We start from the raw sequence: 26,806 nt of genomic DNA on the forward strand, positions 1-26,806 counted from the left end.
TGGAGTTTCAGCTCTATTGCGGCAAAGATAATCTTTTGAATATCGACCATTTTACTGTATTTTATCTCATGAATTTAACGATTTTACCACCCTAACTTTTACCCGTTACTTTGACAACAGTTGAACTGTTTCAATCGTATTAGTTAAAGTGGAATGATATGTACTGGGCAACAATTGAAAATTATGTGAATTGTTGGATGCCATAAACAATTGATCGATAAACAATTCGTTCAACAATTTGCAATAATAAAAAACGGCCCTTCCTACAGTAAAAATTCAAATTTTGCCAATTTTCTCCAAAATGTACAGAGCTTGAACATATTTTCTTCGCATATTCCGATTGCTCTCGTCGAGATCTGTCCAATGGTGTATGCCGTGTATGCCACTTATTGGGGAAACTCTTGGTTTTGAAATTAAATCGGATTTCAAGTAAGGAGACAGCCATTACCATTTGAAAAGCACGGTAACTTTCCAGCCAATTTTCTCTAAAAAAATTGCAGTGCTTCTTAGGTCAATTTAGGCTTTAACTGAATCCTAAGGGACGAGTTTATGTATTGGCAACAAGCATTTTCCAGACTTTTCCAGTATCATTCCTCTTTAATTATCTAGATCTAGACACAGAAAAACAGCAAGGTTTGCAGTAGAAGAATTTATTAAATTGCATTATTTAAGGAAAGAGTACAAGCGAAATTTTCAAACATGGCCAAAATATAATATCGATTTTTCCGATTTTTCTGATCGAGAAACAATTAATGAATCAAAAACCGTCCACTGTATTTTATTATTCAGTGCTCTATTATGCGCTACGATTCCTACACATTTTATTCTACCCTCGTCGAGCATTCCATACTTAACTGACTTAATTTTGCTGCTGCACTTTCAAAAGATGAGCTATTATTTTTCACATTCAGTGCATCTCCACCTCTCTGGTACTTATCGTTACTTACATAGAGCATCATCTGCAGTTTAATATTGTTTACATCGAAGGTGCAAAACATACAGCCTTATTCGTATATAAAATGTTGTCAAATCTTTTGGCTCTTTTTTGAAAAGATCGATATGCTGCATATTGCAATATAGAAAAATAAAAAAGGTTGGTAATAAAATCTCGGACCAATGATCGCACTGATTATTTTGGCAAATAATTGGCGCATTGAAATGAATGTTCAATGGTGACTAGAGATGAAAATCATTGATGTTTAAATTAAGATTGTAAATCTGTCCGTTCGGCAGAACGAACACTTTTAAAATAATTTTTCGCTGGATAAATATAGTTTTAAACATGCATTGATGATTTAGAAAGTTTAAAATCTCTTATATTTTTTATTTAAAAGTCAAGGAAAGTCCAAAAGTGTTTCACCACATGCACCGATATTTCAATAAACTAAAATCACTTAAATAAAATGCAAACCAAACAAAAGCATCTGCAATGAGCAATGATCACATTTTGGAAAATTTCTCTGAAAATGCAGTAAGCTAAGAGAGATCACGGGTGAGAGGTGTGATAGTATATTCATATTTTGTAATAATTCTCATTCACCATTCTCATGCCTATATTGATGTGTGAGTAATATTTTGCTCTAGTACATAATGACAGCATATATGCATCTCACTAGAAACTACATAGTCTAGATCTGTCCCATGCACACAATGCGATCGGCATGAGTAACATCCGCTCTAGGTCAAAGCCTCTAAAGTTATTCACAAGCTAAATTCATAAAAATAAAAATGAAGGCTTGTCACGGCTTTTCAAGAATCTTCTGAAAATTTGTAACGATATATATTTACACCGTTTTTTGAGATTTGCTCTTGAATTAGATCATGATATTCCCTAAAACCTTCAAAGCACAACAGACATTTTAACAATTTTCATTAACTTCTGAAGAAAATTTGTTTTCCAAAGTTTCTTTCATTCATCCAGAATGAAATTTCCACTTGGTAAGAAATCAGTTATCCAAAAATGCAGCATTTTGAGCGAGAAAACAGCCTTGATATCGGAAAATTTGCTGAGGACTTTTGCGCAGAGATGAGACAAGAAAAGTGATTACACTTGTGTAGTTTGGGGACATTTTGCCATTGCAAGAGTGCACTCTAATAATAATTATATATTATCTCGTGTTCGATTTTTACTTCGTGCATTACGTTCGTTTGAGAGCAGAGAATCAATAATTAAATTAAATCGAGGATGGGACGAGAGGCTTGTCCGAGTCGCGGCGGGATTTTCCAGTGAAACACAGGCACCCAGAATTGTGACGGCTTCGTTTCAGAGTCTTCATCGGCGGACGTTCCTCTTTCTCGCGCTCAAACAAGCACTTTTGATAGTAGTCGTAGTCCTTGACATACCTGCCAGAGAAAATTCGAATTAGAGAAAGAAAATTAAAAATTGGTGAGAATTTCAGGCTTACCACACAGGCGGCCACCTATTTTCAGAAAGGTAAGCCTGGTTTTCAGGATGTAAGGCCTTCAGCAGCTTTGGCAATGACTTGCAAATCTTGTTGTAGTTTGTGCATAAGTGGTTCATGCACCAGTCTGCCAGCTGATCAGCATTGTGCAACTGAAATTAAATTTTAAAAACATTTTTGAATAGACCAAGGTTTTATTTAAAAGTGTCGCAATAAAAGATTAAAATTAAAATCATAAAAATTGCGGAGAGCTTAATTTTATTAACTCTCTAGAACGTGCTAGCGGGGTCCAGATGTGCGATAAAATCGGTTCCCTTTGCGCAGATCCAAGATGGCGTGTGAATGTGGGCAACAAAAAGCTCTCTTTGGATTGCCGTACGAGTGTCAAGAGTTGTAAGTTATTGACGAAAACTTGCTTCTTTTCGCGCATTTTCACGTGACCGTTTTTTCGCGCCATACTCCGCCGGACGCCATATCTGCGCGTCGCACGAATCTGGCCCCCGCTGGAACGTGCCTCTTGATTTGAAGGCAAGTATGAAATTATCATTAAATTTTATTCTTCCGCGACATTAATTTTATAAATATAATGCATTAGTCAATTTAGTTTATTAAAAAATCATTTTCGAACCTTGCAGGGCTCTAGGAGTTTCAAACAAGTGTCGGTAATGTCCTCTGGAGAGCCGGCGTCCACGGCCTTCTGCATTTCCCTCACAAGTTTGGTCTCAACCAAACTAGTCAGCCTCGGAAGGCACAATCGGTTGGCCAGCTCGAGAAGATCCACGCACCTGTGCTTGCTCAAACCAGGTGGACATTCGTCAGTGTACAAGAAGTGGAGTAGCTGGGAAAAAGGCTCTTCCTTGACACCGGGAAATTCGACCTAAAATAGCCACGAAAAATTAACATCGTTTATATATTTTTCGTTTGGAAAATTACTTACAACTTTAGCAGCACTCTCTCTGAAATCTCCTGAAAACATTGCACGCATCACGTCACATCGAGCCATCAGCAGAGCTTTGTGAGCTGCAATAGTTCCGTCTTCCAATTTAAATTTCACGTCCGAAAAAGAACCCTGGCTAAGGCAAAGGGAACGGAGGCGAGCTCGAACAGCCTACGACGCATTTAAGGTTAACAGAATGTTTTTTTTAATTTGATGACTCCAAACCTTTCGATATTGCTGCTTGAGTTCAGCGTTGAGGAATTCCTCGCATCTCTCAATGTTGGTCACGAAAACCAACAGCTCTGGCAATTCCATGAATTCAGCAGCCAGACGGATTTCCTGGAAGGTTAATTTATATTAATAATTTATGCATAGTAAATACATTGACGTCTACACAACTAATTAAAGCAAATGATTATACAGTAACTTATTTACATAATTTACAACTAGGAAATTTCGTTCAAAAAATCTGAAATCAGATTTACCAGTAAAAGTCCAATAGGTATGGACTGTAAAAAAGGGAATTTTCATTTCAAACGCATTTTATAACTTTATAATCTCAAGAATATAAGATACTCACGGCTATTTCGCTGAGTTTACTGGTGTCTATGGTACCAGTGTAGAGAAACTTGAGGCACTGTTGCATGGCCAAGGGGCTCACGAGCTTTGTCAGCGTGACCACTGTCTGCACAGCCGATGTGCAGGCCCTGCCTTCTCTGCTGTTGCACTGTGAATTATTAGTTATAAAAAAATCTGTCATTTTACAGAATTTAAAAAAATGCTTCTATAGGAATAAAAAATATGTTAAAAAGGGAAATAAATCTCTGGATGGTATCAGAATACTTTCCTACGCGTTCAGAATTGAAATAATTCAAAACAATTGTGCAGAGAATAATACCTAAACCTTAAAATTCAAATAAATTCTCTTATAGACTCATTTCTAGCCTCATTTAAACAATAAAAATATTTATAAATATACCTGTTCAATTCTGATAGACTGAAAGGCTGGATGGTTGAGTTCTTTGTTGATGCTCACTCTCTGATGGTGGATGCTGGGAAACACTTGGCAACTCGATCTACGTTTACTTAAGTCCCACAGCCTGTTAAAGTTGACTTAGTTTATTTGCCGGCGTCAGTGCTTGCTGAATTAATCACCTTTGATTTGATTTATTGTTGTTTTCAATCAACAGCAGTTCGGTGTCATCGTTGAAGTCACCGGTTGCCGACTCGCCAAAGGTGCTGGCCTGGGTTCGGTTTTTTAATGAATTTAATTCAGAGGAATTTAGTCGGATCTGTACCAGGCTGGTCTCCGATGAGCTGCGGGCCGCGGCCAGCTCGCACACGGGATCGGCGCTGCAGAAGAGTCGGTGCAGCGAGGGCGAGGCCGCCGCCAACAAGAAGCGGTGAGCCACAAAACCAACACTGCCAGCCACGAAGACGACATCTGTGTGCGCTTGCTGTGTGAGCAGCACGCCCATGTGCTCTTCGAAAAGGCTGGACACCATGCTCACTTCGAGTCGGGCTGGCGGTGGAGGGCAAAACGGAACCTATGGCATCCAGAGATAACGAATTATTTGGCTAGTAAGAAATTTTATCAAATAAAATGTTTACAAAGGTTAGATATATACTTGTATTTATTTTTTAAACTGTGAGGTGCTAGGAAATTTCTAAAATGTGATTTTTTACCAGTTCGCACTGATATAATTGAAAGTTAAAAACAAAATGATGAAAAACAGACCAATGTTACATTTTAACAGGTGTCTGTTGGCAATTAAGACCCGATTTCAATTTTCACTGGGCCATAAATTAGACCTGGATGAATTTTAAAAGCCTCAAATTAACATTTTTGCGATTAAAATTATTTCAGGCTTCGTTTAGTAAGAATATGAATTTCAGCTTCGACAATTATTATTTAAAAACCAGAATTTAGGTTATTCTGTTTTTTTTTTAAAATTACTTTTTGTGCAGAAAAAGAATTGATTAGATTAATTTCTAACCTGCAGTAGAGGTCTCTGGACCTTCTTCAAATTGGTCATCCAAAAGCGTTGTTGTTTGCGGCAAATCAGGGCTGCCCTGATGGCGTTCTCGAAGACCTCGTTGACTCCGTAGTGGGTCAGCACGGAGGCTTCGTAGTAGGTCAGCCCGAGCTCCTTGGCGACAGCCCTCGCCTGGTCAGGCATCACCAAGTCTGCTTTGCGCGTCGGACGCACAAACGGACTGCGGTCCCTGAAGAACCTGAGGTACTCGTCATCGCGGTACATGTACCTGCCAAATAAGCCCTTTTAATCTCGAGGACACAATTATTAAAACTAATTTCGGACGAGCCGTAAAGAGGCCAAGTTTTAAATTCCTTCGTAATAACCGCAATTAACACCGCGAACCGCCGTGTTGTGTTTGTTAGTTTTATAATGCCTTCTGACAATTAAGAGCCACCTAGTAACTACGAAGTGAAAATTAATACACGCACCTAAGGTCGTTTTTGCAGCCGACCAAGAGGACTGGCGTCTGCGGGCAGAAGCGTCTGATTTCTGGATACCACATCGCCTGACAGTTACGTAGCGACACCGGATTCGTGATCGAGAAGCACAGCAGCACCACGTCCGACCTGAATAATTTTATCATTTTGTGTGAAAATAATCCTTTAAAACCACAAAAAAAAACACAGTGACATCTTTTCATTTGTTGATATCAATCCGTGCGGTTTTTAAGGAGGTTTGCTCGTCAGCACATCCCGTGGGCTAGGAGCTCTCTGGGTCCCAATAACTCTGCCAAGAGGATAACAGGGTTGCAAAAAACCCGCATTTAAAAAAAACATGCAGTGCAGTCGTAAAATGCGGTTTTTTTTTTCAATTTTTACCAGTTTCTTGCAGGCATGCAATATTTACACCTTATTTTTCAATAATTTACTAATTCTTAGCATATAACCTCGACTTGAAAAATTGTCAGAGATAAATTTTCGGAGAAATTGAGGCAGCACAATGGCAATTTTAAAGAAAATATCTGCACAGTGGAGGAAATTTTGAGCACTCCGACCGAAATTTAAGATTTTCACGGAAGAAAAATGGAATAAATTCATTTCTTGCAATTCTAGCGCAAGAAATTGTTAAAAATTGAGTGGTAAAAAACGTTAAAAACCAGGGATGAAAAAACGGGTGGTAAGCAAATGCATCCCTGGAGGATGAAATAGGCCGAATGGTCGCATAAGAACTTGGGCCCAAATCTTTTCGCCTTAACGGTCATTTTATTGAAACGCCAGACATTCGTCCCTAAAGCCGCTGGCGGAAAGGTGCGAAAACCAGCAAGTGGCGAATCGGCGCGGGTGCAACTCCCAGCCCAATGAGCTATTTGAGAATTTCGATTTACCAAATGTTCACACTGCTTTGAAACTCCTGAGACACTCCAGCGAACGGGCTGGCATTTTTTCTTGTCATTTTCTAATTTTAAATTATGTTTCAAGCTTGCAGCTTTCTTTTCCAGATTATTAATTGTTCTACATCTCATCATCTAAAAATTTAAAAAAAGAGAAATTTTACATGACATTTTGCTGTCTATGGTTCTAATAAAAGTCAATGACTCAGATGAAAATTGACGAGCTAGTGCAGAGGTTATTAATCTTAATCTCTCAGCATCGGGAAAAGAAGCTTTTATTTTAAAATAGGAATAAAACAAAAAATGAAATGAAACCTGCCCTGATTGTCTTTATTATTTCCGTAGCACAAAACGAGTAAAACAAGATAAAATATAAAAAATATCTTTTACCTGCCATAGGCAAATCGTCTGTCCTTTTCATGATCTCCAAATGTATCCCAAAGTCGGAGAGAGACGTTGACTCCGTCGACAACTTCCCACGACTGCTCCAAAACCTGTGCACAGAAAAAATCCAACATTTAAATATTTTCCAGACTCATCCTTTCATCTCAAAAATAAAAAGCGACAGTTTTAATACGTTGAGAGTGTTATGAATGGCTGAAAGGTCCTCCTTTCTGTCGTTAGATAACGTTTACACGAGTACGAAAATAAATTTAATCTGTTTCCAAAATAGAATTGAGTATGTTGTATGTTTTGAGAATCTGGCTGTGGCGCCTAGCCGGCCTTCCGAGAGTCGTTGACCGCATTTCTCGTTGCATGCTAAGATGCACTTTCCAAACACCCAAAGCAAAGCGGGTTTCACGGACCACAAGCGCACAGCAACACAAAAGATAATGAAAAAGCAGGCAGGCGCGTGGTTTATCTGAATCTGTCTTTTGTCATCTGTGGCTAAATGAAGTGCCGCGCACCAAGCGTTTTATGGTAAATAGCAAGAATAAAAAAGAAAAGAAGAATAAGGTGCTCAGCAAGAAAAAAAATAATGTATCACGTTGCAACAGGCACGTAACTCAATATCTGGCATTATAATATAATGATATTCAAGTGCAACCTGCTCAATTGAAAGTAAACGTGCACGAGAGCTGCACTTCGTGTTACACTAATAAGACGTGACTGCAGGGCTGGTTAAATCACCATTTAATTAATGCGTCAGCGTCAACTGACTGCCTTCGAAGCAAATTATATTAAAAAAATGTCAATCAAGGAGTCAAAAGCCTAATTGATTAAAAAATAAAAATGCACTCACATCCTTGTAGATGCGGTACTGGTCAATGGCCCACACGGTGGGTACGTGGGTCGTGAGCAGTTGTTCGAGGGAGACCCTTTTGTTGCACGCCCTGGCGCAGATGAGACGCGTCTTGCCGACGGCCGTGTCGCCGACCACGACGCACTTGACGAGTTCCTGGTGAGGTTGCTCATTATCCATCTCTTACCTCAATCTCATGCCTCTGGGCCCTTCGAGGACCCACAAGGACCCAATGCGTGTGCACACACCACAAGGCCCACACTGCAACAACAATAGAAGGTGCACATTCAATAGATTAGTTAGATTTACAACGTTTTGTACAAGATAATTTTATCTAGATTTTCAGTAGTTTTTAAAAACAAAATCAAACAGCTTTGCAGAATTTCATCATAGCAAATACTGCATTATTTACTCTCAATTGAGCAGTAAATGGAGAGTATAATTTCTCAAGAGGAGTCGAGAGTGACAATTAAATATTTGAGTTATGCGCGCGACACGTCGACGATGAGAATTACCTGAAATCCTGAGTGCAGCCTTGAGGTATGGGCAAAAACAACCAAAGCTAATATGTTATGGACGTCTCGCAGTTGCAGTAAATTGCTCGGCGCTAAGTACACACACACGCTTTTTGCCGACGCGTTCTCTCGAGAAACGGGAAGAGCGGCATTCATGCCATAAACGCGATTAGTAATTAATTTATAAATTGCACTACATGAAATATGAACGCTCTGCTGAGTGAGGTGTCGAGCTGCTAATTGAACGAGAGTAGTTGCAACAATCAGCCAAATTGAAATAATTATGAGAAATATTTTTGATCTATTTCGTAGTAATTTTTTAGGAAGAAAGGAACCGCTTTTCAGTTTGACATGATAATCATTCGTTACACACTGCGCACAAGTTTATGCAAATTCCTTATTGCGTCTCCTGAATAAATAAGTATCACTTCCTGGGTTCCACTCAAGAGACGCACAACTCCCACTATTTATCAAATATACAAAGAGGCCGCGAGTTTGTGTTTTTTTTTATATCTCTCGTAGCTGACCAGCATAGCAATGATTGCGTCGCATGCATAAATCAATGCGACGCGCAAGTAGATCTCCTCAATTTCCCGCGGGCTTTGGCGTTCGTGCGTGCGTGCGTTCGTGCATTTCACAACAAGCCGACTTCGCTGGCATGATAAAGATCGTCGGAAAATAAGTTAGTGCAAACTAGTCGGCGGCTTTCTCGTAAATAATGCCACATTTGAGTACTCACTCAGCAGCCTTGAATTGTTGCAGTAAAAATAAATACGCGAAGACGACTGTTGCGAACCGCCTTTCCTAGATTAGCATCGGTGCCGAGCGTCGGTAGAAAGATTTTAGATAAGATCAGTGAACTTGACAAATCCCACGAGATTGTAATGATACAAATAATAAGAATTGAGATTTTTTCAATAACAATGCATTTAATTATAGAAATAATTATTTCTGACCTTGTTTTGTTAAAAAGTTTTTTTTTAATTCATACACACAGCGTTTTAGATTTAAAAATGAGTATATTATTGCAAAAACTCGGGTTTTTTATCATAAAACGTGTGTAGCTGATCTCTGTCACGTAATCAGCGCGATAAAATAATTGTTCTATAAATAGATCATAATTATTATTGATATTCAACTGTCAAGTTTCTTATATTACTGACCCAAGAACAAACTACACACACTGGTGATGTATTGACAGCAATTAAAGCTCTTTGTCCCGACGCAAAAGAGGCAACGCAGCTGCAAATGCGTAGAAGTAATTTGTTGCGACAGCGGTATTGCTTTTTATTCCTCCAGCGGAACAAAAAGCTAGCTATTTTTAGCAGCAGTAGGCGGGTACCCTTCCGTGCACATATAGGGGTAGAAAATCTATATCTTTTTGTTAGAAAGCACAACACGTGGTCACGCAATTTATGTTTTTGTTATTATCAGGCAGCACTTTTACACTAATGGATTCAGTGAAAAAAAGGTGGCACAAATTTACTAATCTATTTTAATCTATTTAAACAAATCGTAAAGAGTAAATAGTACGTTCACTGTCATTTAATGAAAAATTAAATCTTCCGAGTTAGCACGATGATTTGTTTTTCCCATACGATCGCATTATTGGAGTTTGAAATCATTAACCTCAGTGTCGGCCGGGGAAACTTTTCCTAGCGCATATACATAAATTGAAACGGATGGGTCTGTCAATTCTTGTAGTGGCTCAGCATAACTCTTGTTGTTGTCAAGAAATTTACATGAGACACGACCTTAAAGGAGAGCAAGAAAACAAGGCTAATTGACATTTTGACCTGGTGACCATGCCGCAAGATAAGGGCCGGTCAAATTCTCATCAAGACTCGTGTCTCCACACTAACCAAGGCTTTAATTGGACGTTTATTTAAGCATTCTATATTATTATTATCTTAAGCTTGTAAAAGATAAGCAGTTCCAGACCATAGGCAATACATATTGTATGGATTTATTGAGAAATTTATTGGTTTTCTGTGACTGATTGTGAGCAAAATTTGAATGCTCCTTTTGTCACAATTTAAAACTATCACAATTAATTCGTTAAACGACGCAAAAATTACTAATGAATAGCTGATACAAATCGTATAATTTACATATGATTTATCTTAAAGCTTTAATTTCAAGTTCAAATAAAAACAAAAATAGGAAATGTGACGCATGGTAGTATTGCTTTAATGTTGACCACGCATCGAGATCATTCACATCAATTTATCCACAATTATTAATTTACAAGGCCAATAATGTGGTTATGTTTTTGCAACAAAATATTCTGTCGATTTTAAACTAAAGAACAACTTTTATAGTTGCAAAATCTTGACCATCAATAAAAATAAAAATGTAAATAATGTTTTGAAGGAGGATTCAAAGTTCATTAATGTCGTGACTCATGAGGTTATTCGATAAAATTTTCACACCCTGCGACTGCATCGATCAATCAAGATTAAATGAAGCTAATCTGCATCGCTGTATTGGTAGCTCATTAATTTTGGAGAATATCACAATTTTAGAGAGCGAGATGACCGTATGCACGAACGATCCGACATTGGGTCCAGACAGCAGCTGCACGTGCGCCAAAAACTATTCCTCTTGTGAAAGTTGAATGCATGAGTTATATTTAACGGCGCAAGAGCGAAAAAGAACAATTGTATTCGTCGTGCGTGGAGCAAAAAACGAACTTTGCTTGACCGAGTCGACTTGCGCCGCGTTCTTATTTTTTTTCTCGGTTAGCAATATCTCACAATCAGTCTCTTGCACGTGATGGCGATGACCGTTCAACTGATGCGGTATCAGTGGCGTACCCCAAAGACCCTAAGACAAAAAAAACTGTCTGTTACATACCACGTCAAAGATATAATATTATTATGCTTTACAGACAGAAATTATTAATGAATTTCTCAATGATGAAGTTATAAGGAAAATTAATGAATATTTGTACAGGACAGATAATCGGTTTTTAAAAAAGTGACCCATTCAATAAATTGTATAATTGAATAATCAATTCATATGACTGAGATACTACTTGAAGCCGAATTTTGACGATTTTCTAGCAAAATATATATGATTTGATGGTATTTTCGTGAAATTATATTATTTTTTGTGGCTTATTTCGATTTCTCTCATCGGGACTTATGTATGGTATATGAAGGATATTGTCATTTGCAATTAAATTCCTACTGTTGCAGTCTATCCAATATGAGGAATATTTCTCCAATGATTTTTTAAGGGAGACGCTGACCGTTTGCGAATAACACACAAATTTTGGAGCCAATTTTCTCGGAAATTAAAGCGGCACTCAGACGAAATTTTACTCTTCCCTCCTTTTTTCAGGGAATATTTAAGATAAAAGTTAGAATTGATATTAAAATTTCTTGCCACTAAAAGGAATGAAAACTTAACAGCTGACTTTTCCGGTTAAGACTAAGAAGTTTAAGTTTCAGCTTTCTTTAGTTCATCCAATTCTCTTGATTCTTTTTCAAGCAGTTTAACAAAATTTGAAAGAAAAAACATTTTACGAACATAATCCCATGTATTTATAATCTCGTTATTACGCGTTTGTTTGAAACAAAGTGATGTGACATTGGATTCCGAAACTAATGTCACTTTTACCCAATGTGTCAGGCAACCTAAATGGATTGCGTGTTTTGTGAATAATTAATAAACAGCAAAGGGAGCAGTGTTTTAGGAAACGAACAGAGAGACAATATTTCGGAAATGTATACAAGATAAAGATATAACAAAAACAATGTTAAGTGGAGGCGTTATTGTAAAGTAAATACAACACAAAACTGTAAAGTAAATACAACACAAAACTTTACGACCTTTTACAAAATAAATAAAAAGCGATGTTCCAACTCAAATTCATCAAACAGGCATATTTTTGGCTTTGGAAAAACAAACACCTCACCAAAATTTGACAGTTCTCAAAAAAACCGGAGCAGTAAACTTCGAAGCACGCACGTCTGGCGCTCGTCTGAAGAATTACTGCGCTTCTAGGAAAACAGACACGCTCGAGTTTCGGTCATAAACAGAGTGAGCGACTAAGTGGTGATTTATCTGTCCACGCTCACCATAATTGCTAATAATAACAGGATTCCTCGGCGACGCCTCTGACTTTTGCCCATCAAGGCCGCGCGCGAAAACCCGGGAGTTGAATAATTTGTACGCGCGGACACCGCACTACTTCCGAGCACCGATCCAACGCGGGCGTTGCTTTTTATGAGCTTTTTATGCTTCTGCACCTGCGCCAGGTACTAAAGGAACAACGTAAACCGACACTTGGCACGAGAATTTATGGAAAAGCACAGCAATTTTCCACGCCAACCAACGTCGGGTTTAAAATAGAAGATGCGTTTCCTCCGACAAAAATATTTCAATGCTTTATTTTATTATTTAAAATTTCAAGAGTCACGCTGTGTAATTTTTAACTTAAAATATTTCTGATGGTAGAAACTCTGCAGCTATGTAATAACTCTAATTAAGTGTTTATGACGCAGGAGCTTGAAGTTATTTTGCCCTTCAAGTCATGGTTTGGAATTGAATTTAAAACAAAAAACTGTAAGTTGTTAAATTAAATTTTGAATGGTTGTCGGTTGAGAAAATGACTGTTGACAGAAGTACATACAAAGAAAAAGGCGAAATCCAACACACTGATGAATTGATCTAACACAATTTTTCCAAAATAACTAACTCAACTAATGCGCCAGTCAAAAAGAACCAAAAACTACAAGAACTACTAAAATGAAATCAATTGCTGACAAACTTATGTTCCATTAGAAAGAACGAACACACATGGCATTGATAGAATACGGAAAAAAATATATTTTACACATTAAAAAAGCAGAGGCTCGCTTTTTAAAAGTTATTTTCATTTATGAAACGTGAGCAGCCAAGGTCAAACGCACTCTTAGTTGTCATTAGTTAATTTATCGTCGTTTGGAACCTACGCCCCGGCCGAATCGGGCTAATGATTTCACACACAGGTGTGTTTGTGCTTGCATACACACATGTGTCATGCAAATAAACAAACGCGAACGCACGTAGTCATCCGCCTAAGAGGAAAGTTCTCGTTAACTCAAGTTCGCTTTTTTCTTCCACTCGCGCACACCAAATACAGCGCGAATGCGCCTCTTTGCGATGCGAGACGCGAGATGAACGGCCTTCAATTCGCTAACAATGTGCCCGTGTGTGTTCGCCTTTATGGAAACACGAGTCTTTTCAACTCTGCGCACGATGCAAATTGGCAGACGTGATTTCCTGTTCAGCACTACGTGCAATAAACGAATTTTTAGTCACATTTCAAGCCAAAAAACGTGCAGTACCAACTGTAGTCGTTTTTCTTATTTAAAAAGATCGAAGCTTGGAACTTCTACTCTTTTAAAATAAAAAAAACAGTAATGAGGAATAATTAATTATTTAAGTCTGGCTAAGAACCTTTGGTTGATAAAAAACCGAAATTTTTGACTGCATTCCATCACAACCAGTTCTTTTGAAAATTGACTGGCAAATGCCTTTAAAATAAGTAAAAAACCGCTCAAAGTAATTTTCCCAAATATAATTTCATAAAAAAAATCATTTATGATGTCTCAATTGAATTACTTAATTTTTCCCGTGCTTTAATAAATTTAGTACGCCCGAGTCATCATTAACGACTTTGATTGCCACTTCAGTGCTTTTAGTAGTTATCAGAGGTGTGGTGCGCCTCACAAAAACCTCTCCAGGCGCGAGATAAAAGACGAAAAATTGTTTCCTGCTTCGGAAAGGCACGTAAATTATGAGCCCGAGGGCTGCGCACATAATTCTTTCTCTTCTCTCTCGCAAGTAAATTGTGCGCATAAGGAACAAGAACGACCCGGCAGATGAAAGAAGACCTTGCCGCTTGAGAATATAAATATCCGCCGTGTGTGCTATTTGGAAAGCTAGGCTAAGTCGGGTGACAGTTCAAAGCCGACTCACAGTCCAAACATACGAATAGAAAGAATTTTAAATTCGCGTGGAAATTTTTCTTCAAAAAATGAACATTCCTGTCACCTGAATTTAATGCTTTTCCGCCAATTTATTTATTTGCACTTCTTATGCGCAATTAAGTGACAACAAACGGCTAACCATGACCTACGTCAAAACAAAGCTGAAGATAATAAACACAGAGAGGATGCTGTCTATATCCTCTGTTGTCAAGCCAGTATTGTTATTATTGGCTCACAAGCGAGTATCGGAGTGAAAACAATGCAGTTCATCATGTGATTTGCGAGATAAATGGGCATAGACGAACGCAGTGATAAAAATACATAGAATTTTGCAACTCGTGCAGCGTATTATCCGATTCCGTTATTCTCGGGTTCGCTATCAAACAATGTTTTTGAGGTAAGCCAGCATCGAGTGTGCACGCTAAGAATCTGTCTCTGCATAAATCCTGCCTCCGGGCTTTGTTTCAGGTTTAGTGGGCCGGCGAGCCCACTGGCGAAGTTCTTCATCGCCCCCGCCGACTCCGTCGCGCGGAGGCGATCCCAAATACTACCCGGTTAATTGGAAAAAAGCTAATTAATTTTTTCCATTGACGTTAGCCAATTGCCGGGGAATTTCCAAGAGAGAGATGCTGTATAGAATTGACGGAGATTTTTTGAATGCCATTCTCGGAGTGCCTTTTGGAAGCCAGCCTCCATATTATATTGTACCATAATCCTTGCCTGCCACCTGACGAAATCAGCTGGGAGAAGCGTGTGACGCGCCACCTGATAATACGTAAATTAAGTGGCCGGATTAAGATGAAGCCTGGTCCTCGTGTATCTTGCGTGCTTTGTGATAGAGCCGGCCGCCGAACTCAAATACGAATTTTATGCACGGAATGTGAAAAGATGTTCCACGCCACTTGCCTGAAACTAAACACAGCCGAAAAAAATAAATTTCGATTGGGAGGCTTCACCTGTATGCAATGCTCATTGCCGCCTCTCTCAGACTCACTATGGTCTTTACCTGAGGTACTCACGCTGCCACAAAGATCACGAAATGAAAAGAGGACAAACAACAAAGGTGCTGCACTTCTTTGCTTTAATGCACGGTCTTTGAAAAATCGGAAAAGAGCAGCGGACATAGCAGCACTTCTTGAGTTTCACGAAGCCGAAATAATTGCAATCAATGAGACTTGGCTGTCAGGTGATGTTCATGACTATGAGGTTGTACCATCCAACTACGTTGTCCTGCGAAGGGACCGCATCGGTGGAAAACGACCAGCCGGCGGTGTGCTGCTCGCCATTATGCCGCACTTACAACCACGCAGACAGGCACACCTCGAATCCTCCGCTGAAATTGTCTGGGCCGCCGTTAAAATCGCAAATCTGCGAGTTCTGATTGCCTCCGTCTATAGAGCTCCAAACTCAACCATGGAACAGAACGATGAGCTTTTGCGCTCGCTGTCACTCGCAGCAGAACAACAGCATCATTTTGACGCGTGCTTCATAATGGGAGATTTGAATCTGGACGTCAACTGGAGCAAAGAGCCTCCACAACCGAAAGTAGCTCCAGCTGAAAAATTCTTGGAGGCCTTCAACGATCTTGCATTCGCCCAGTTGATCAAAGACTCCACAAGAACGACAGAAAGTAGTGAAAAAACAATCGACTTATTCCTATGTGACACACCCAATCTTGTTTCTTCTGCTGAAGTTATTGACGGTGTCAGCGATCACTCTGCACTACTTATCCACCTGAAAGTCGAGTCTCGTCGGCCGATGCAGCTACCTGCGACACTCCCGAACTGGCGCGGAGCAAACTGGGCAGCACTTAACGGATGTCTTGCTGAAAAGCTCTCCGATATATTAAGAATAGACGACGTTTTTGTTGCTTGGGAAGCATGGAAAACCGCCATCCGCGAAAGCATCGCTGAATATGTGCCATCTAGGAAATCGAGAGGAAAAAGGAATTTACTGCCCTGGCTAAATAAAGGAATAAAAAAAATGATCAAACTGAAAAATGAACTCTATACCAAATGGCGAACCGATAAAAAGGATGAATCAAGGGCAATTTTCGAAACGGCGAGAAAAGCGACCCAAAAGGCAATAAGAGCAGCTAAAGACCGCTGGTTCTGGGCTTTGGGGCGAGGCCCAGGTGGTGCTGCGGTCTTCTGGAGGTACATCCACTCGAAATCAAGAGTGCCATTGAACACAACTAGTTTTGCAGAAAATGGACGAGTGTTTTCCGAGCCGCAAGAGATCGCTAGCCAATTCCTCTCTACCTTTAAAGAAAATTTCTCAGCCGCTGAGAACGACTTTCCCTTTCTGCGCCGGTCGCTGACACCTGTCAAGAGAATCAGTAAATTTTCTATGAATGTAAACGATGTGGAAAACATGATTTCCGTCTTGGATGTGAAGAGCGCAACAGGACCAGACGGAATTCCAGCCATGCTACTGAAAAACTGCGCAACCTCCCTGAGTCCCAGCCTTGCACATTTGTTTAATCTCTCCCTACAAGAGTGTGACCTACCATCCGACTGGAAAAGTGCCGCCGTTACTCCTATTCCAAAAGAGGGTGATAAGAAGGATTTTAGAAACTACAGACCGATAAGCGTCACTTCACTTGTCGGTAAGTTACTAGAAAAGCACGTCCGTAATCAGCTCTCTTCTTTCTTCGCAAGCAACAGCACTTTGCCTGACTGCCAGCACGGCTTCCGTGAAAACCGTTCGTGTACAACAATGTTGATGCGCTCACTGGACGCATGGACGTCGACACTCGACAGCCAGAGTGGCAACCACGTGCACGCCGTATTTTTAGATTGGAGCAAGGCGTTCGACAAGGTGCCACATCAGAGACTTCTTATGAAACTGAAGCATCTCGGCGTTGACGGAGCCGCGCTGGAGTGGATGAAAAGCTTCCTCGTCGGCCGATCCCAATTCGTGCGCTACAATGGAGTGCGCAGTGAGCCCTGCGAAGTTTCGTCTGGAGTAGTACAGGGTAGCGTTCTTGGGCCTCTACTGTTTAATATCTACGTGGCGGATCTTCCACATGTGGTGCAAACCAATATTGTCCAGTATGCAGATGATTGTACTATCTACCATGAGGTGGCCAGCGCCGATGATGTAGCTACTTTGCAGGAAGACCTCGCACGGATCGATGTTTGGTGCGTCAATAATGGTATGCAACTTAATGCCAAGAAATGTGTTGTTATGGACATCTCACGCGCACGGCAGCCTTACATGCCTAAGTACACCGTCGGGGGAGAGGCTCTTAATTACGTCAGTACACAGAGACTGCTTGGGGTGTACATTTCTAGAGACCTACGTTGGAATCACCACGTTGACGTTCAGAAAAAGAAAGCAGCTCAAACGCTTGGTTTCGTTGCTCGCAACCTCCAAGGATGCACGCAGAGAGTGAAGAGAATTGCTTACCTGACACTCGTAAAACCAAAAATATTTTACGGTTCCCCTGCATGGCATCCATTGACGCAATCCAACACTGAAAAGATGGTTAAATTGCAAAACCGTGGTCTCCATTTCATTTATGGACGCCACGTTCCACCGCCAGAGAAACAAAATATGTTAACGGTGCCGGCGCAACTGAGATACAATGACTTACTTTTCTTCAAGAAATGCTTAAGCGGCGCCACGGACTACAACGCGATGGCCCGCATTACCCTTGGCCGTGTGCATAGAGGAGATGACCCATCACACCCCAGGCTGCAGCAACCACCCGCTCGGACCGAGCTTGGCCAACATGTGTTCGACTATCGGGTGGTGAAGCCGTGGAATGATTTGCCTCCAGCCCTAAAAGACTGCCCCGTGGCCAAGTTTCCAAAGCTGTGCAAGGCTTACGTTCAGTGCTAGTCTTTGACCTAACTTTAGTGTCTTAGTATGGGCCCACTTCGGCTTTGCTCTCCCCAGAGTTAAGTCTTAACACGGTGCATGTCAGATGTGGTGCCCTTTCTCACTTTTTTCACCTTTTGACAGGTCATTTATTGTGATATAATTGACAAACATATTATGTATTTTTATATGATATTTTAGTGAGAATAAACAAATATATATAATTATAATGGACTTTTCACTGCGTTTCATCACGAAGTGTCTTTTATATTACAATAATTCCAATTAAATTTCGTCATGTTGCGAAAGGAAACTCCAATAAGCTTATCAATTAAGGCGTGCAGCGATTGTGCGAATTTTTTTTATTTTATCATTACTTAAATCTTAGAAACAAACAAGGAAATTTTTAATTGCTTTATTTCTTTCTCACTGTTTGAGTTAGAACTATACTCTTGCAATAAATATTAGATAAAAACGCTTTTAACAAACTCATCCGATTCTTAGAAAATTTAATCTTTCATGAACTAAATTAAGAAAAACAAAATTAACTGTTAGGTAATTGCACGTATTTCTTATTTCAATATTTTCTTTGTTCACACACTATCGCAGGCGGACGGAAAAAGATAACAATGTGGAAAAGGAGGGGCTTTCCGCTGTCTGCGAGAGGCATGATTGATGCAAGCAACACTGAGTGAGAATTGAGGCAGCGTTGACTTTCAGGAACGAATAAAGAGACGCAATGAAAATCGTGGAGCGTTTTCATCAGAATTAAAAAGGAAAGAACTCGACGCGCATCCTGTTTTCCTTCCAAGAATTTTTCATGATAATAATTATTGCATCATCCCGTATGTGTACCAAGATAAAATAAAAAAATAAAAAAACTGCGAGACGACCACCTGTTTCAACCCCTGAGACGAGGGGATGCGCACCCCCTCCCCCTGCGTTGTAAGTCTACATACTCTGCGGACGTGTTTCATGTTTTGGGACAGCAGCTGCAGCAACTGGTCGAGTTTGCCCAAACCTCGCGGCTGTTGGAGCGGCAGGGATTAGGCGCGGGGGTTGGCGGGGGTGGCTTCAGGTTGTGAGCGCACTCAGACACCCGTTGACGCATCACCGTCCTATGAGGAGGAGCGAGGAGGGCCGCACAGACAGACGCACTGCTGTCCTACACCGTCGGGACGCGCGTGTTCACCAACAAAGTGACTAGATGTGCGCACGCGACCGTGACCATGCGTGCTGCTCTCGAGTCGCGCGCTTACTGACACTGAATCGCCGATTGCGGGTCTGCCGCGGCTGTGTATGTGAGCGGTGGTCGGGTGGTCGGCCGACCAGCAGCGTGTGTGTTGCGCGTTTCGTTCGCCGCGGCCGGTGAGACTCTTTGGTTGGGCGCGGCGAGTAGGACGCAGCCTGCGGACGCCGCAGCAACTAATTAGCCTCGGCGCCGTCAATCGCCTTCGCGGTCCATCTCTCGTTTTCATCCGAAACGATCATTCAGATTTTCATGGAACGAAAGATGCCAGCAGCCTTTTACATCAATTGGTTAATTCAACCTAATTCTGGGAAATACTTCTAACATTTGTTCTCGAAAAGGAATGTGAGGGCTTCTTTGCTTGACTTAATTATTAAAATCATTTTAATCAAGGTTGTACTTTAATTTTTTAAATTTCTTTCTCTGACTAAGGCAATTAAAGTTTTACCCTTGATAATGCAAAGAAATTTTTCTAAACTCGGCTCAAGTACGCTTTATTTTATGAGAAAATCATTAAGATAACATTTGAAAACTTTGAGTAAAAAAGAAGCAATATAATGAAATTCGTTACTCAGCATGAGCCAGCTACTAAAGACAAAAAAATGAACCTCGGGAAAGAGATACGGAGAAACTTATCGAGAGTTATTAAAATAATATCTAAATTGATGAAATTGATTAAAAGTCTTGTTATTTATTTTTGATGAAACTTGTCTCTATGGGGATTGGGCCATAGCATTTATCATGTAGCAAAAAGAGCTGTAACCTTGTAAAAATCCTAAAGCCTAATAAAAAATATTAAGCAAAAATTTACTGTAGTGAAATTTGGCTTTTTGAAAGACGACCAGATTTGCCAAAGGCAAATAAAAAATTTAATAGCATATTTAAACAAAATTTTGCAGTACTCATTGTTAGCACAGCCGTTCCTAAGAAAGGATTAACCTCTAACAAAGAGCCAGCGGGGCCAGATTCGTGCGACGCGCAGATATGGCATCCGGTGGAATGGCGCGAAAAAATGGTCTCCAAGAACCAAGTTTTGATCAATATTGTGTCATAATTTGCATTCATTACTCTTAACTAATTGTGTCTTTTGGATCGTAAAAACAAACTCTTGACAATCGTACGGCAATCCAAAGAGAGCTTTTTGTTTCCCACGTTCAGACGCCATCTTGGATCTGCGCAGTGCGAACCAATTTTATCGCACATCTGGACCCCGCTGCAAAGAGCCAAATTTCTAACTGTTTACGTAATCCACGGAGTTGTCAGATACGAAAAACACTTTTGAAACTGTGTTTTGCTTTATAATTTTGTAAATTTGTCTTTGCTTCCATTTATTAATTTTATTTGCATCAATATTGGTCACCTAACGCATTTTGTATGTAATTCTGTGATGCAATTGAATGAAGAATAAATAATTTACTACAATCTTGAAAGCGGATTAAACGATACAATTCTCTGTTTAATTAATTTAACATGAATTTCATGGTCACCGCTGTTCTGTGAAGCCCTAAAATTCCTGAAAATATGTGTGAATATGTGACCTTTCATGTCAGCGCAGTTCATGAATAAATAATCGCATATCACGCGACCCTCCCTTTGGGTCTCATATTCGCACTCACATAATATCGTGATCAATAAAATTTACATCCGTGTGAGTGATAAAAGAGTCAGCTCTTCTTTTCCGCCGTTCTGCAACTTTCGCGATCAAGCACAATTGCGGCCAGATGCGAGGAACAGAGTGAGCATGCGACAAAAAACAGTGAAGCACTTTGCAGAGGCAGTCTAGTGTGCTAGTCCCGGCCGACGTGCGGAAAAGTTGGTTGCCTACTGCGTCTGTGTTTAACTTATCATCAGCCGCAGCAGTTTTTTAATGAGCTTGCGGCGCTTTCCTGATTTCCGCACACCAAAAGATTCACTCTCTGCTCGTGCGAGATTAAAAAGCGCCCACGTACGTGATGTGTTTTTTTTCATATGTCCATTTTTACAGTTTGCCTGTTCAAACAGCGATTGCAGGGCTTTAAATTTTAGTATAATATATATATGATGCGCATTTATCCAACAGTTTTATGGAAGATGAAACATTTGCGACGTTTTTGACCAGTGCTTGTTTTAAATCTCGAGAAAATCGGCTCCAACGTTTGTAAGCAGTGTCTCCCTCTTGTAAAATAATGGTTTTTCATCAGTTAGTGAAATTAATTTCGCTCACCGTTGCGTAGATCACGATAAGAAGAATCGAAACCAAGCGAAAAAAAACAGGAAGAGGAATGATACTGCAAAAGCCTGGAAAACGCTTGTTGCCAATGCATAAACTCGTCCCTTAGGATTCAGTTAAAGCCTAAATTGACCTAAGAAGCACTGTAATTTTTTGAGAAAATTGGCTGGAAAGTTAGCGTGCTTTTCAAAAGGTAATTGCTGTCTCCTTACTTGAAATCCGATTTAATTTCAAAACCAAGAGTTTCCCCAATAAGTGGCAGACACAATTGGACAGATCTCGACGAGAGGAATCGGAATATGCCAAAAAAAATATGTTCAAGCACTGCAAATTTTGAAGAAAATTGGCAAAATTTGAATTTTTACTGTAGGAAGGTCCTTTTTTATTATTGCAAATTGTTGAACAAATTGTTTATCGGTCAATTGTTTAAGGCATCCAACAATTTAAATAATTTTTCAATCGTTGCCCTGTATCATTCCACTTTAATTAGTAGAGGTTAGCCTAAAAAGTAATTTTTCCGTTGAACAAACCAATTTCAATAATTCTTCATTCCCTTTTTATGATCCTTTTGTGTGTAAACATTTAGAGGTTGTTTACAAAACAAAGAAGGATTGTTATTGCTGACGTTAAAATACACGTCCTCCTTCTTTCCCATCAAGTAAGAAAAGATAATCTCATAATCATTAAATAAAAGTTCTATTTCAACCATTTCTAAGCCTCAATCCAAACCAAGCAGACTTCTTCTCATTTCCTCTTTTTCTACGAGACGTTGACTAAGCTCTTGGTCTGTGCGTGCCGTCGGTTTAGCAAGCAGGCGCGTCCGCCCTTAATTTTTCAGTGCGCCAAAAGCGGCTCGCTCGCACATCCAGCGCAGACACCATTCTCATGCACAGGGGTGGCTGGCGGGGTGAACACACTCTCGTGAGTTGGCAAGGGTCACGCGCCCTTGAACGCCGCCGGCCCAGAGTCAGTCTAGCCAGCCAGCCACCCTCTCCGCGTTGGGCTGCCGACGACCAGCCAGGGCGGGGTGGGGCGGGGAGGAAGGGGGCGCACGGAGGGGGTGCTTGGGCGCCCGGTGACGTCAGACGAGTTCGATATCCCTTCTGACGTAGCACATCGCTTCGGTGTGTCGGCCTTTACTTCGCACCCCGGCGCCTCCCTCCATTCATGTTCTCGCGAACTGGCCCAAATTAAAGATCGGACTTTCTACTTTCCATTTTAAAGCCAGTCGAACATTTTTACAAGCTCTCTAGATTGTAATTATCAAGCAATTATGATTTAAAAATCGATATATAGGTCAAAAGAGAGTGAAGTTCCAAAAATAATTTAAATTGATGCGAAAAACAATTTCAATATTTTATTTTTACTTTCAAACGCCAAATTTTTCCCTTAAGTTAAAATATATTTTGCCAATTATTTACAACGTTGCGATCTCATACAATTAAAGTGGAATGATACAGAGCAACAATTGAAAATTATTTGAATTGTTGGATGCCATACACAATTATTAATCGATAAACAATTTGTTCAACAATTTGCAATAATAAAAAGGATCTTCCTACAGTAAAAATTCAAATTTTGCCAATTTTCTCCCAAATGTGCAGTGCTTGAACATATTTTCTTGGCATTTATCGATTCCTCTCGTCGAGATCTGTCCAAAGGTGTATGCCACTTATTGGGGAAACTCTTGGCTTTGAAATTAAATCGGATTTCAAGTGAGGAGACAGCCATTTCCATTTGAAACGCACGGCAACTTTCCAGCCAATTTTCTAAAAAGATTACAGTGCTTCTTAGGTCAATTTAGGCTTTAACTGAATCCTAAGGGACGAGTTTATGCATTGGCAACAAGCATTTTCCAGGCTTTTGCAGTATCATTATTCTTTAATAGTTTGAAATATTGTGGATTTGTGCATTGAACCAGTAAATAAACAAAATAGCTGAGCTAAAATTCATGTCCTGATCTTTATTCGTAAATTAGGAAAATTAGTGAAACTAAAATATTTGCTTCATTTGAAAATGATCATAAATGGCTTTAAGGAATTTTAACAAAAGACATCAAGTCTAAAACCACATCAGTTTTGCCAAAATCTTACGTAAATTCCAGTGTCTCGAGCCACACATAAACGCATCAGTAGAATCTTCCTTGTATATATTAGTAGGGATTAAAAAAGATGCGGAAGTTGCATTACTGTCCTTAAACCGCTGAAACCTGTTTCGTTGCACATGCAAATCAAGTCGACAGAGCCTTATTATGCAGTCGTTTTATTCTAACTAAGTAAACAAACTCCCAAGAGTAAGTGAGTGTCGCAGACTCACTTCCCGGCAAAAAGGTTTAACCGAAACAACACAATATAAGCGACCTTCATGTCACCTTAATCGGAATTTCCATATAAACTCGCATGCTATCACTTTTGTCCTCTTTCGTAGAAACGAATTACTCAAATCGACGCCGCATTGCATATGATGAATATACTCGCGTTTGTATGTATCGCTAGAATATTTATTGATTCGTTTCTCTATCTATTTTCGGTTTTCATTTCAGCGCCGTTAATGCAGTTTCGTGACAGTTTCTAGCGGCCTGGAAATCGGACTGCCTATTGATGAATGACGACGGAGCAGACAGCCGGCCTGTCATTGTTGGTTAATCGAGCGAAAACTCGTGGCATTGTCATGCCAGACCACCACACGTAGCTCCCTGCAATTGACCCAGAATATTTTAATAAAATTAATTTCGAGTTTTGTTAATTTAAAATAAAATAAACCAGGTTAAGAGTGATACAAATGGTGTAATTTAGAAAGTTGAATTTCCAATCCCCACTGAACAACCAAAAGAACCTTAAAATTGTCTGAAAACAAAATTTTAAATCACAGGTGGACAGATATTTTTTTCTTCTAACCGAAAATAGTTTTTTGGTGAATAATTTGTGGATTGGGGGAGGAGTAAATTAAAAAAATAAACAGAAGAAATGTCTTGCACTTTCTTATCCGGATCATATAGAGTAGAAGAGGAAAGATTTAATTTTAAAATCTATTTCTTAATCGATTGAATAGACGATTAATTCCAAAAATTGGCTCTACTCATTTTGCCAAGAAATAAAATAATTTTTAAAAATGTTCCATTCAATTTTGAATATTTTTCCGTGTTGTACCGCAGGGAAATTTGATCAATCAGTGCATTAAACTGATATACAACGACGACACCGGCCGCTCAAATCACGATAAACCCACCGCGACTGGCACTGTCCCCGCGTACGCCAACGCGCGAGGCTGACAGTAATCAACTTAACTGCGTTAGTTGAACTGGCTAAAAATAGGCGCGAGCGACAGGGAGCAGCCAGAGGACGCACCGAGAGATATACGTGTACCGACGATGCGCATGAATGTTTATTTATTGCGTGCCCACCGCACTGCACTTTGATGTGAGTGTGTGCCCAAAGCAGCAATAAAACAAACGTGTGTGTATGCTTATTATGGTGGTTCAGGCATGGACGCCGGAGGAAAAAAATAGCAGACTGCTTCAGCTGTGCTACGAGTGCGCAGCAATGCGGCATTGTGCACTGCACACTTTTTGCCTCAGCTGACTTGGCTTTGCTCTCTCTCGTAGTCGGAGTTTGCAAGAAAATCTCCGTGCCAACGAACAATAAGACGCTTTTTGCTCTTATTAAAAAATAAAGTGCATTGATTTTGAAATTATTCGATGCAGATTTTATTAAATGCAAAAAGTTTGATAGTTTATGTTCTTGGGATGTTTTAAGTCAATTGAATATTTATTTCTAAGCTGTGCGAGTGGAAATATTCCCACCGAGAAATGATGAACATCTTTGTTCCCTGAAGAACCAAAAGAATTGATCATTTAATGCCCAAAAAACCTTGCTTCTGACTTTTTGTGACCAAAATTTAAAAAAGAAAATTCAATTTTAGGCCAGGAATAGTTTTTTTGGTTACTTTTTGGAACTCGAGCTCGAAATTTCAAAATGGAAGCTTGAGTTGCTGACACTTTCCTCTGGCCTGCAATTTGCATCTCGATTTCTATAAATAAACGGCGCCTCTATGTGTTTACAACTTAATGCAATACGTCGTGCAAGTTGGTGCAAAGTGTCACAAAGCAACTGCAAACACTTGTCGTCACACAACAAGTGCTTCATTTGATTTTCACTCTGCTGATGACAACCGACAACTTTGCTGATTGTCAAGGAAAAGAGAACTGAACTGAGTCAGCCAGAAGAATTTTAATTATGATTATTTCCTTGTTGCGGATAGAACAAATAATTTAAATTCGCACAGTAGCAGTCTCCTTTAACTAATTTCCTGTCATCCTGTACAAAGGGAACTGAAGTGTGTTTGATCATTTATCAGACTAACACGTCTGTCTGAGGCTTGCAACAACAGGGAAACCTCAAATTGCATGCACACACTTCAATCCGTGCTAATCTCTTACGCATGCATGCTCCGATTGTTTCACGCCGTCGCCGATTCGGTGCTCAAGCACTGGCAGGCAATAAATTCGGAAACTTGGGAAACTAAACTTTTGCGTCTTGGAGGGTCCAAAAAGATACCGGATCGAGATAGCAATGGATGAAAAATGACCGATTGGGAAGGTTATCAGTTCTTGATAACGAAACATGTGTATCGAGGCTTTACTATAATTAGTCACCATTGCTCACGAGATAAGAATCACAATAAAAATTAAAAATATCTCGACTTTCTCACTCTTTAAAAATTCCCGGTATTATAAAAATAATCGGAAGCCTTCAAGATAAGAGAATAATTAAATTCTGGGACAATTTATACCTTTAATTTCAAAATTAAAAGAAAATTTTGACAAAACCATTTTTATTCAAGCAGGAAAATCACTTACGTATTTATCCGGACGGAAATAAATCTATGCAAGACAGAAATAGATAAGCGAGGAAAGGGAATTCCTCACAATCCTCACCTTCAAGTGGCAGAAGCCAGAGCGATGCACATGCAGCTGTTCGAGTCTGGTTGGTTTATTTTCAAACCGGTTGCTCCGCGCCGACAACAATCCGGAAAAAGAGGCAGCCACCTTCGGTCGGCTGCACGCGTCAGGTGGGC

At 39.9% G+C, this 26,806-nt stretch overlaps 1 protein-coding gene across 7 annotated transcripts; it reads right to left on the reverse strand.

The window, feature by feature from the left end:
- Nucleotides 1-634: 634 nt before the first annotated feature.
- RhoBTB (Rho-related BTB domain containing) lies at nucleotides 635-26,806 on the reverse strand. Of its 7 annotated transcripts, none has more exons than XM_065483002.1 (15): nucleotides 26,667-26,806; nucleotides 7,952-8,212; nucleotides 7,099-7,202; nucleotides 5,807-5,944; nucleotides 5,337-5,604; nucleotides 4,638-4,886; nucleotides 4,495-4,583; nucleotides 4,319-4,439; nucleotides 3,920-4,066; nucleotides 3,825-3,848; nucleotides 3,565-3,678; nucleotides 3,340-3,510; nucleotides 3,031-3,279; nucleotides 2,406-2,554; nucleotides 635-2,343 (listed from the first exon to the last, which is right to left on the reverse strand). In XM_065483002.1, the coding sequence occupies exons 2-15, from the start codon at nucleotides 8,129-8,131 to the stop codon at nucleotides 2,175-2,177; spliced, it is 2,172 nt and encodes a 723-aa protein (XP_065339074.1). In that variant the 5' UTR covers nucleotides 8,132-8,212; nucleotides 26,667-26,806; the 3' UTR covers nucleotides 635-2,174. The 7 variants fall into 7 exon arrangements, with proteins under 7 accessions (XP_065339074.1, XP_065339075.1, XP_065339076.1 ...); XM_065483003.1 differs by lacking the exon at nucleotides 26,667-26,806 and adding an exon at nucleotides 19,232-19,478 and having other exon boundaries at nucleotides 7,952-8,107; XM_065483004.1 differs by lacking the exon at nucleotides 3,825-3,848.

The sequence above is a fragment of the Cloeon dipterum genome, chromosome 3, assembly GCF_949628265.1.
Source record: "Cloeon dipterum chromosome 3, ieCloDipt1.1, whole genome shotgun sequence".
Lineage (NCBI taxonomy): Eukaryota > Metazoa > Arthropoda > Insecta > Ephemeroptera > Baetidae > Cloeon > Cloeon dipterum.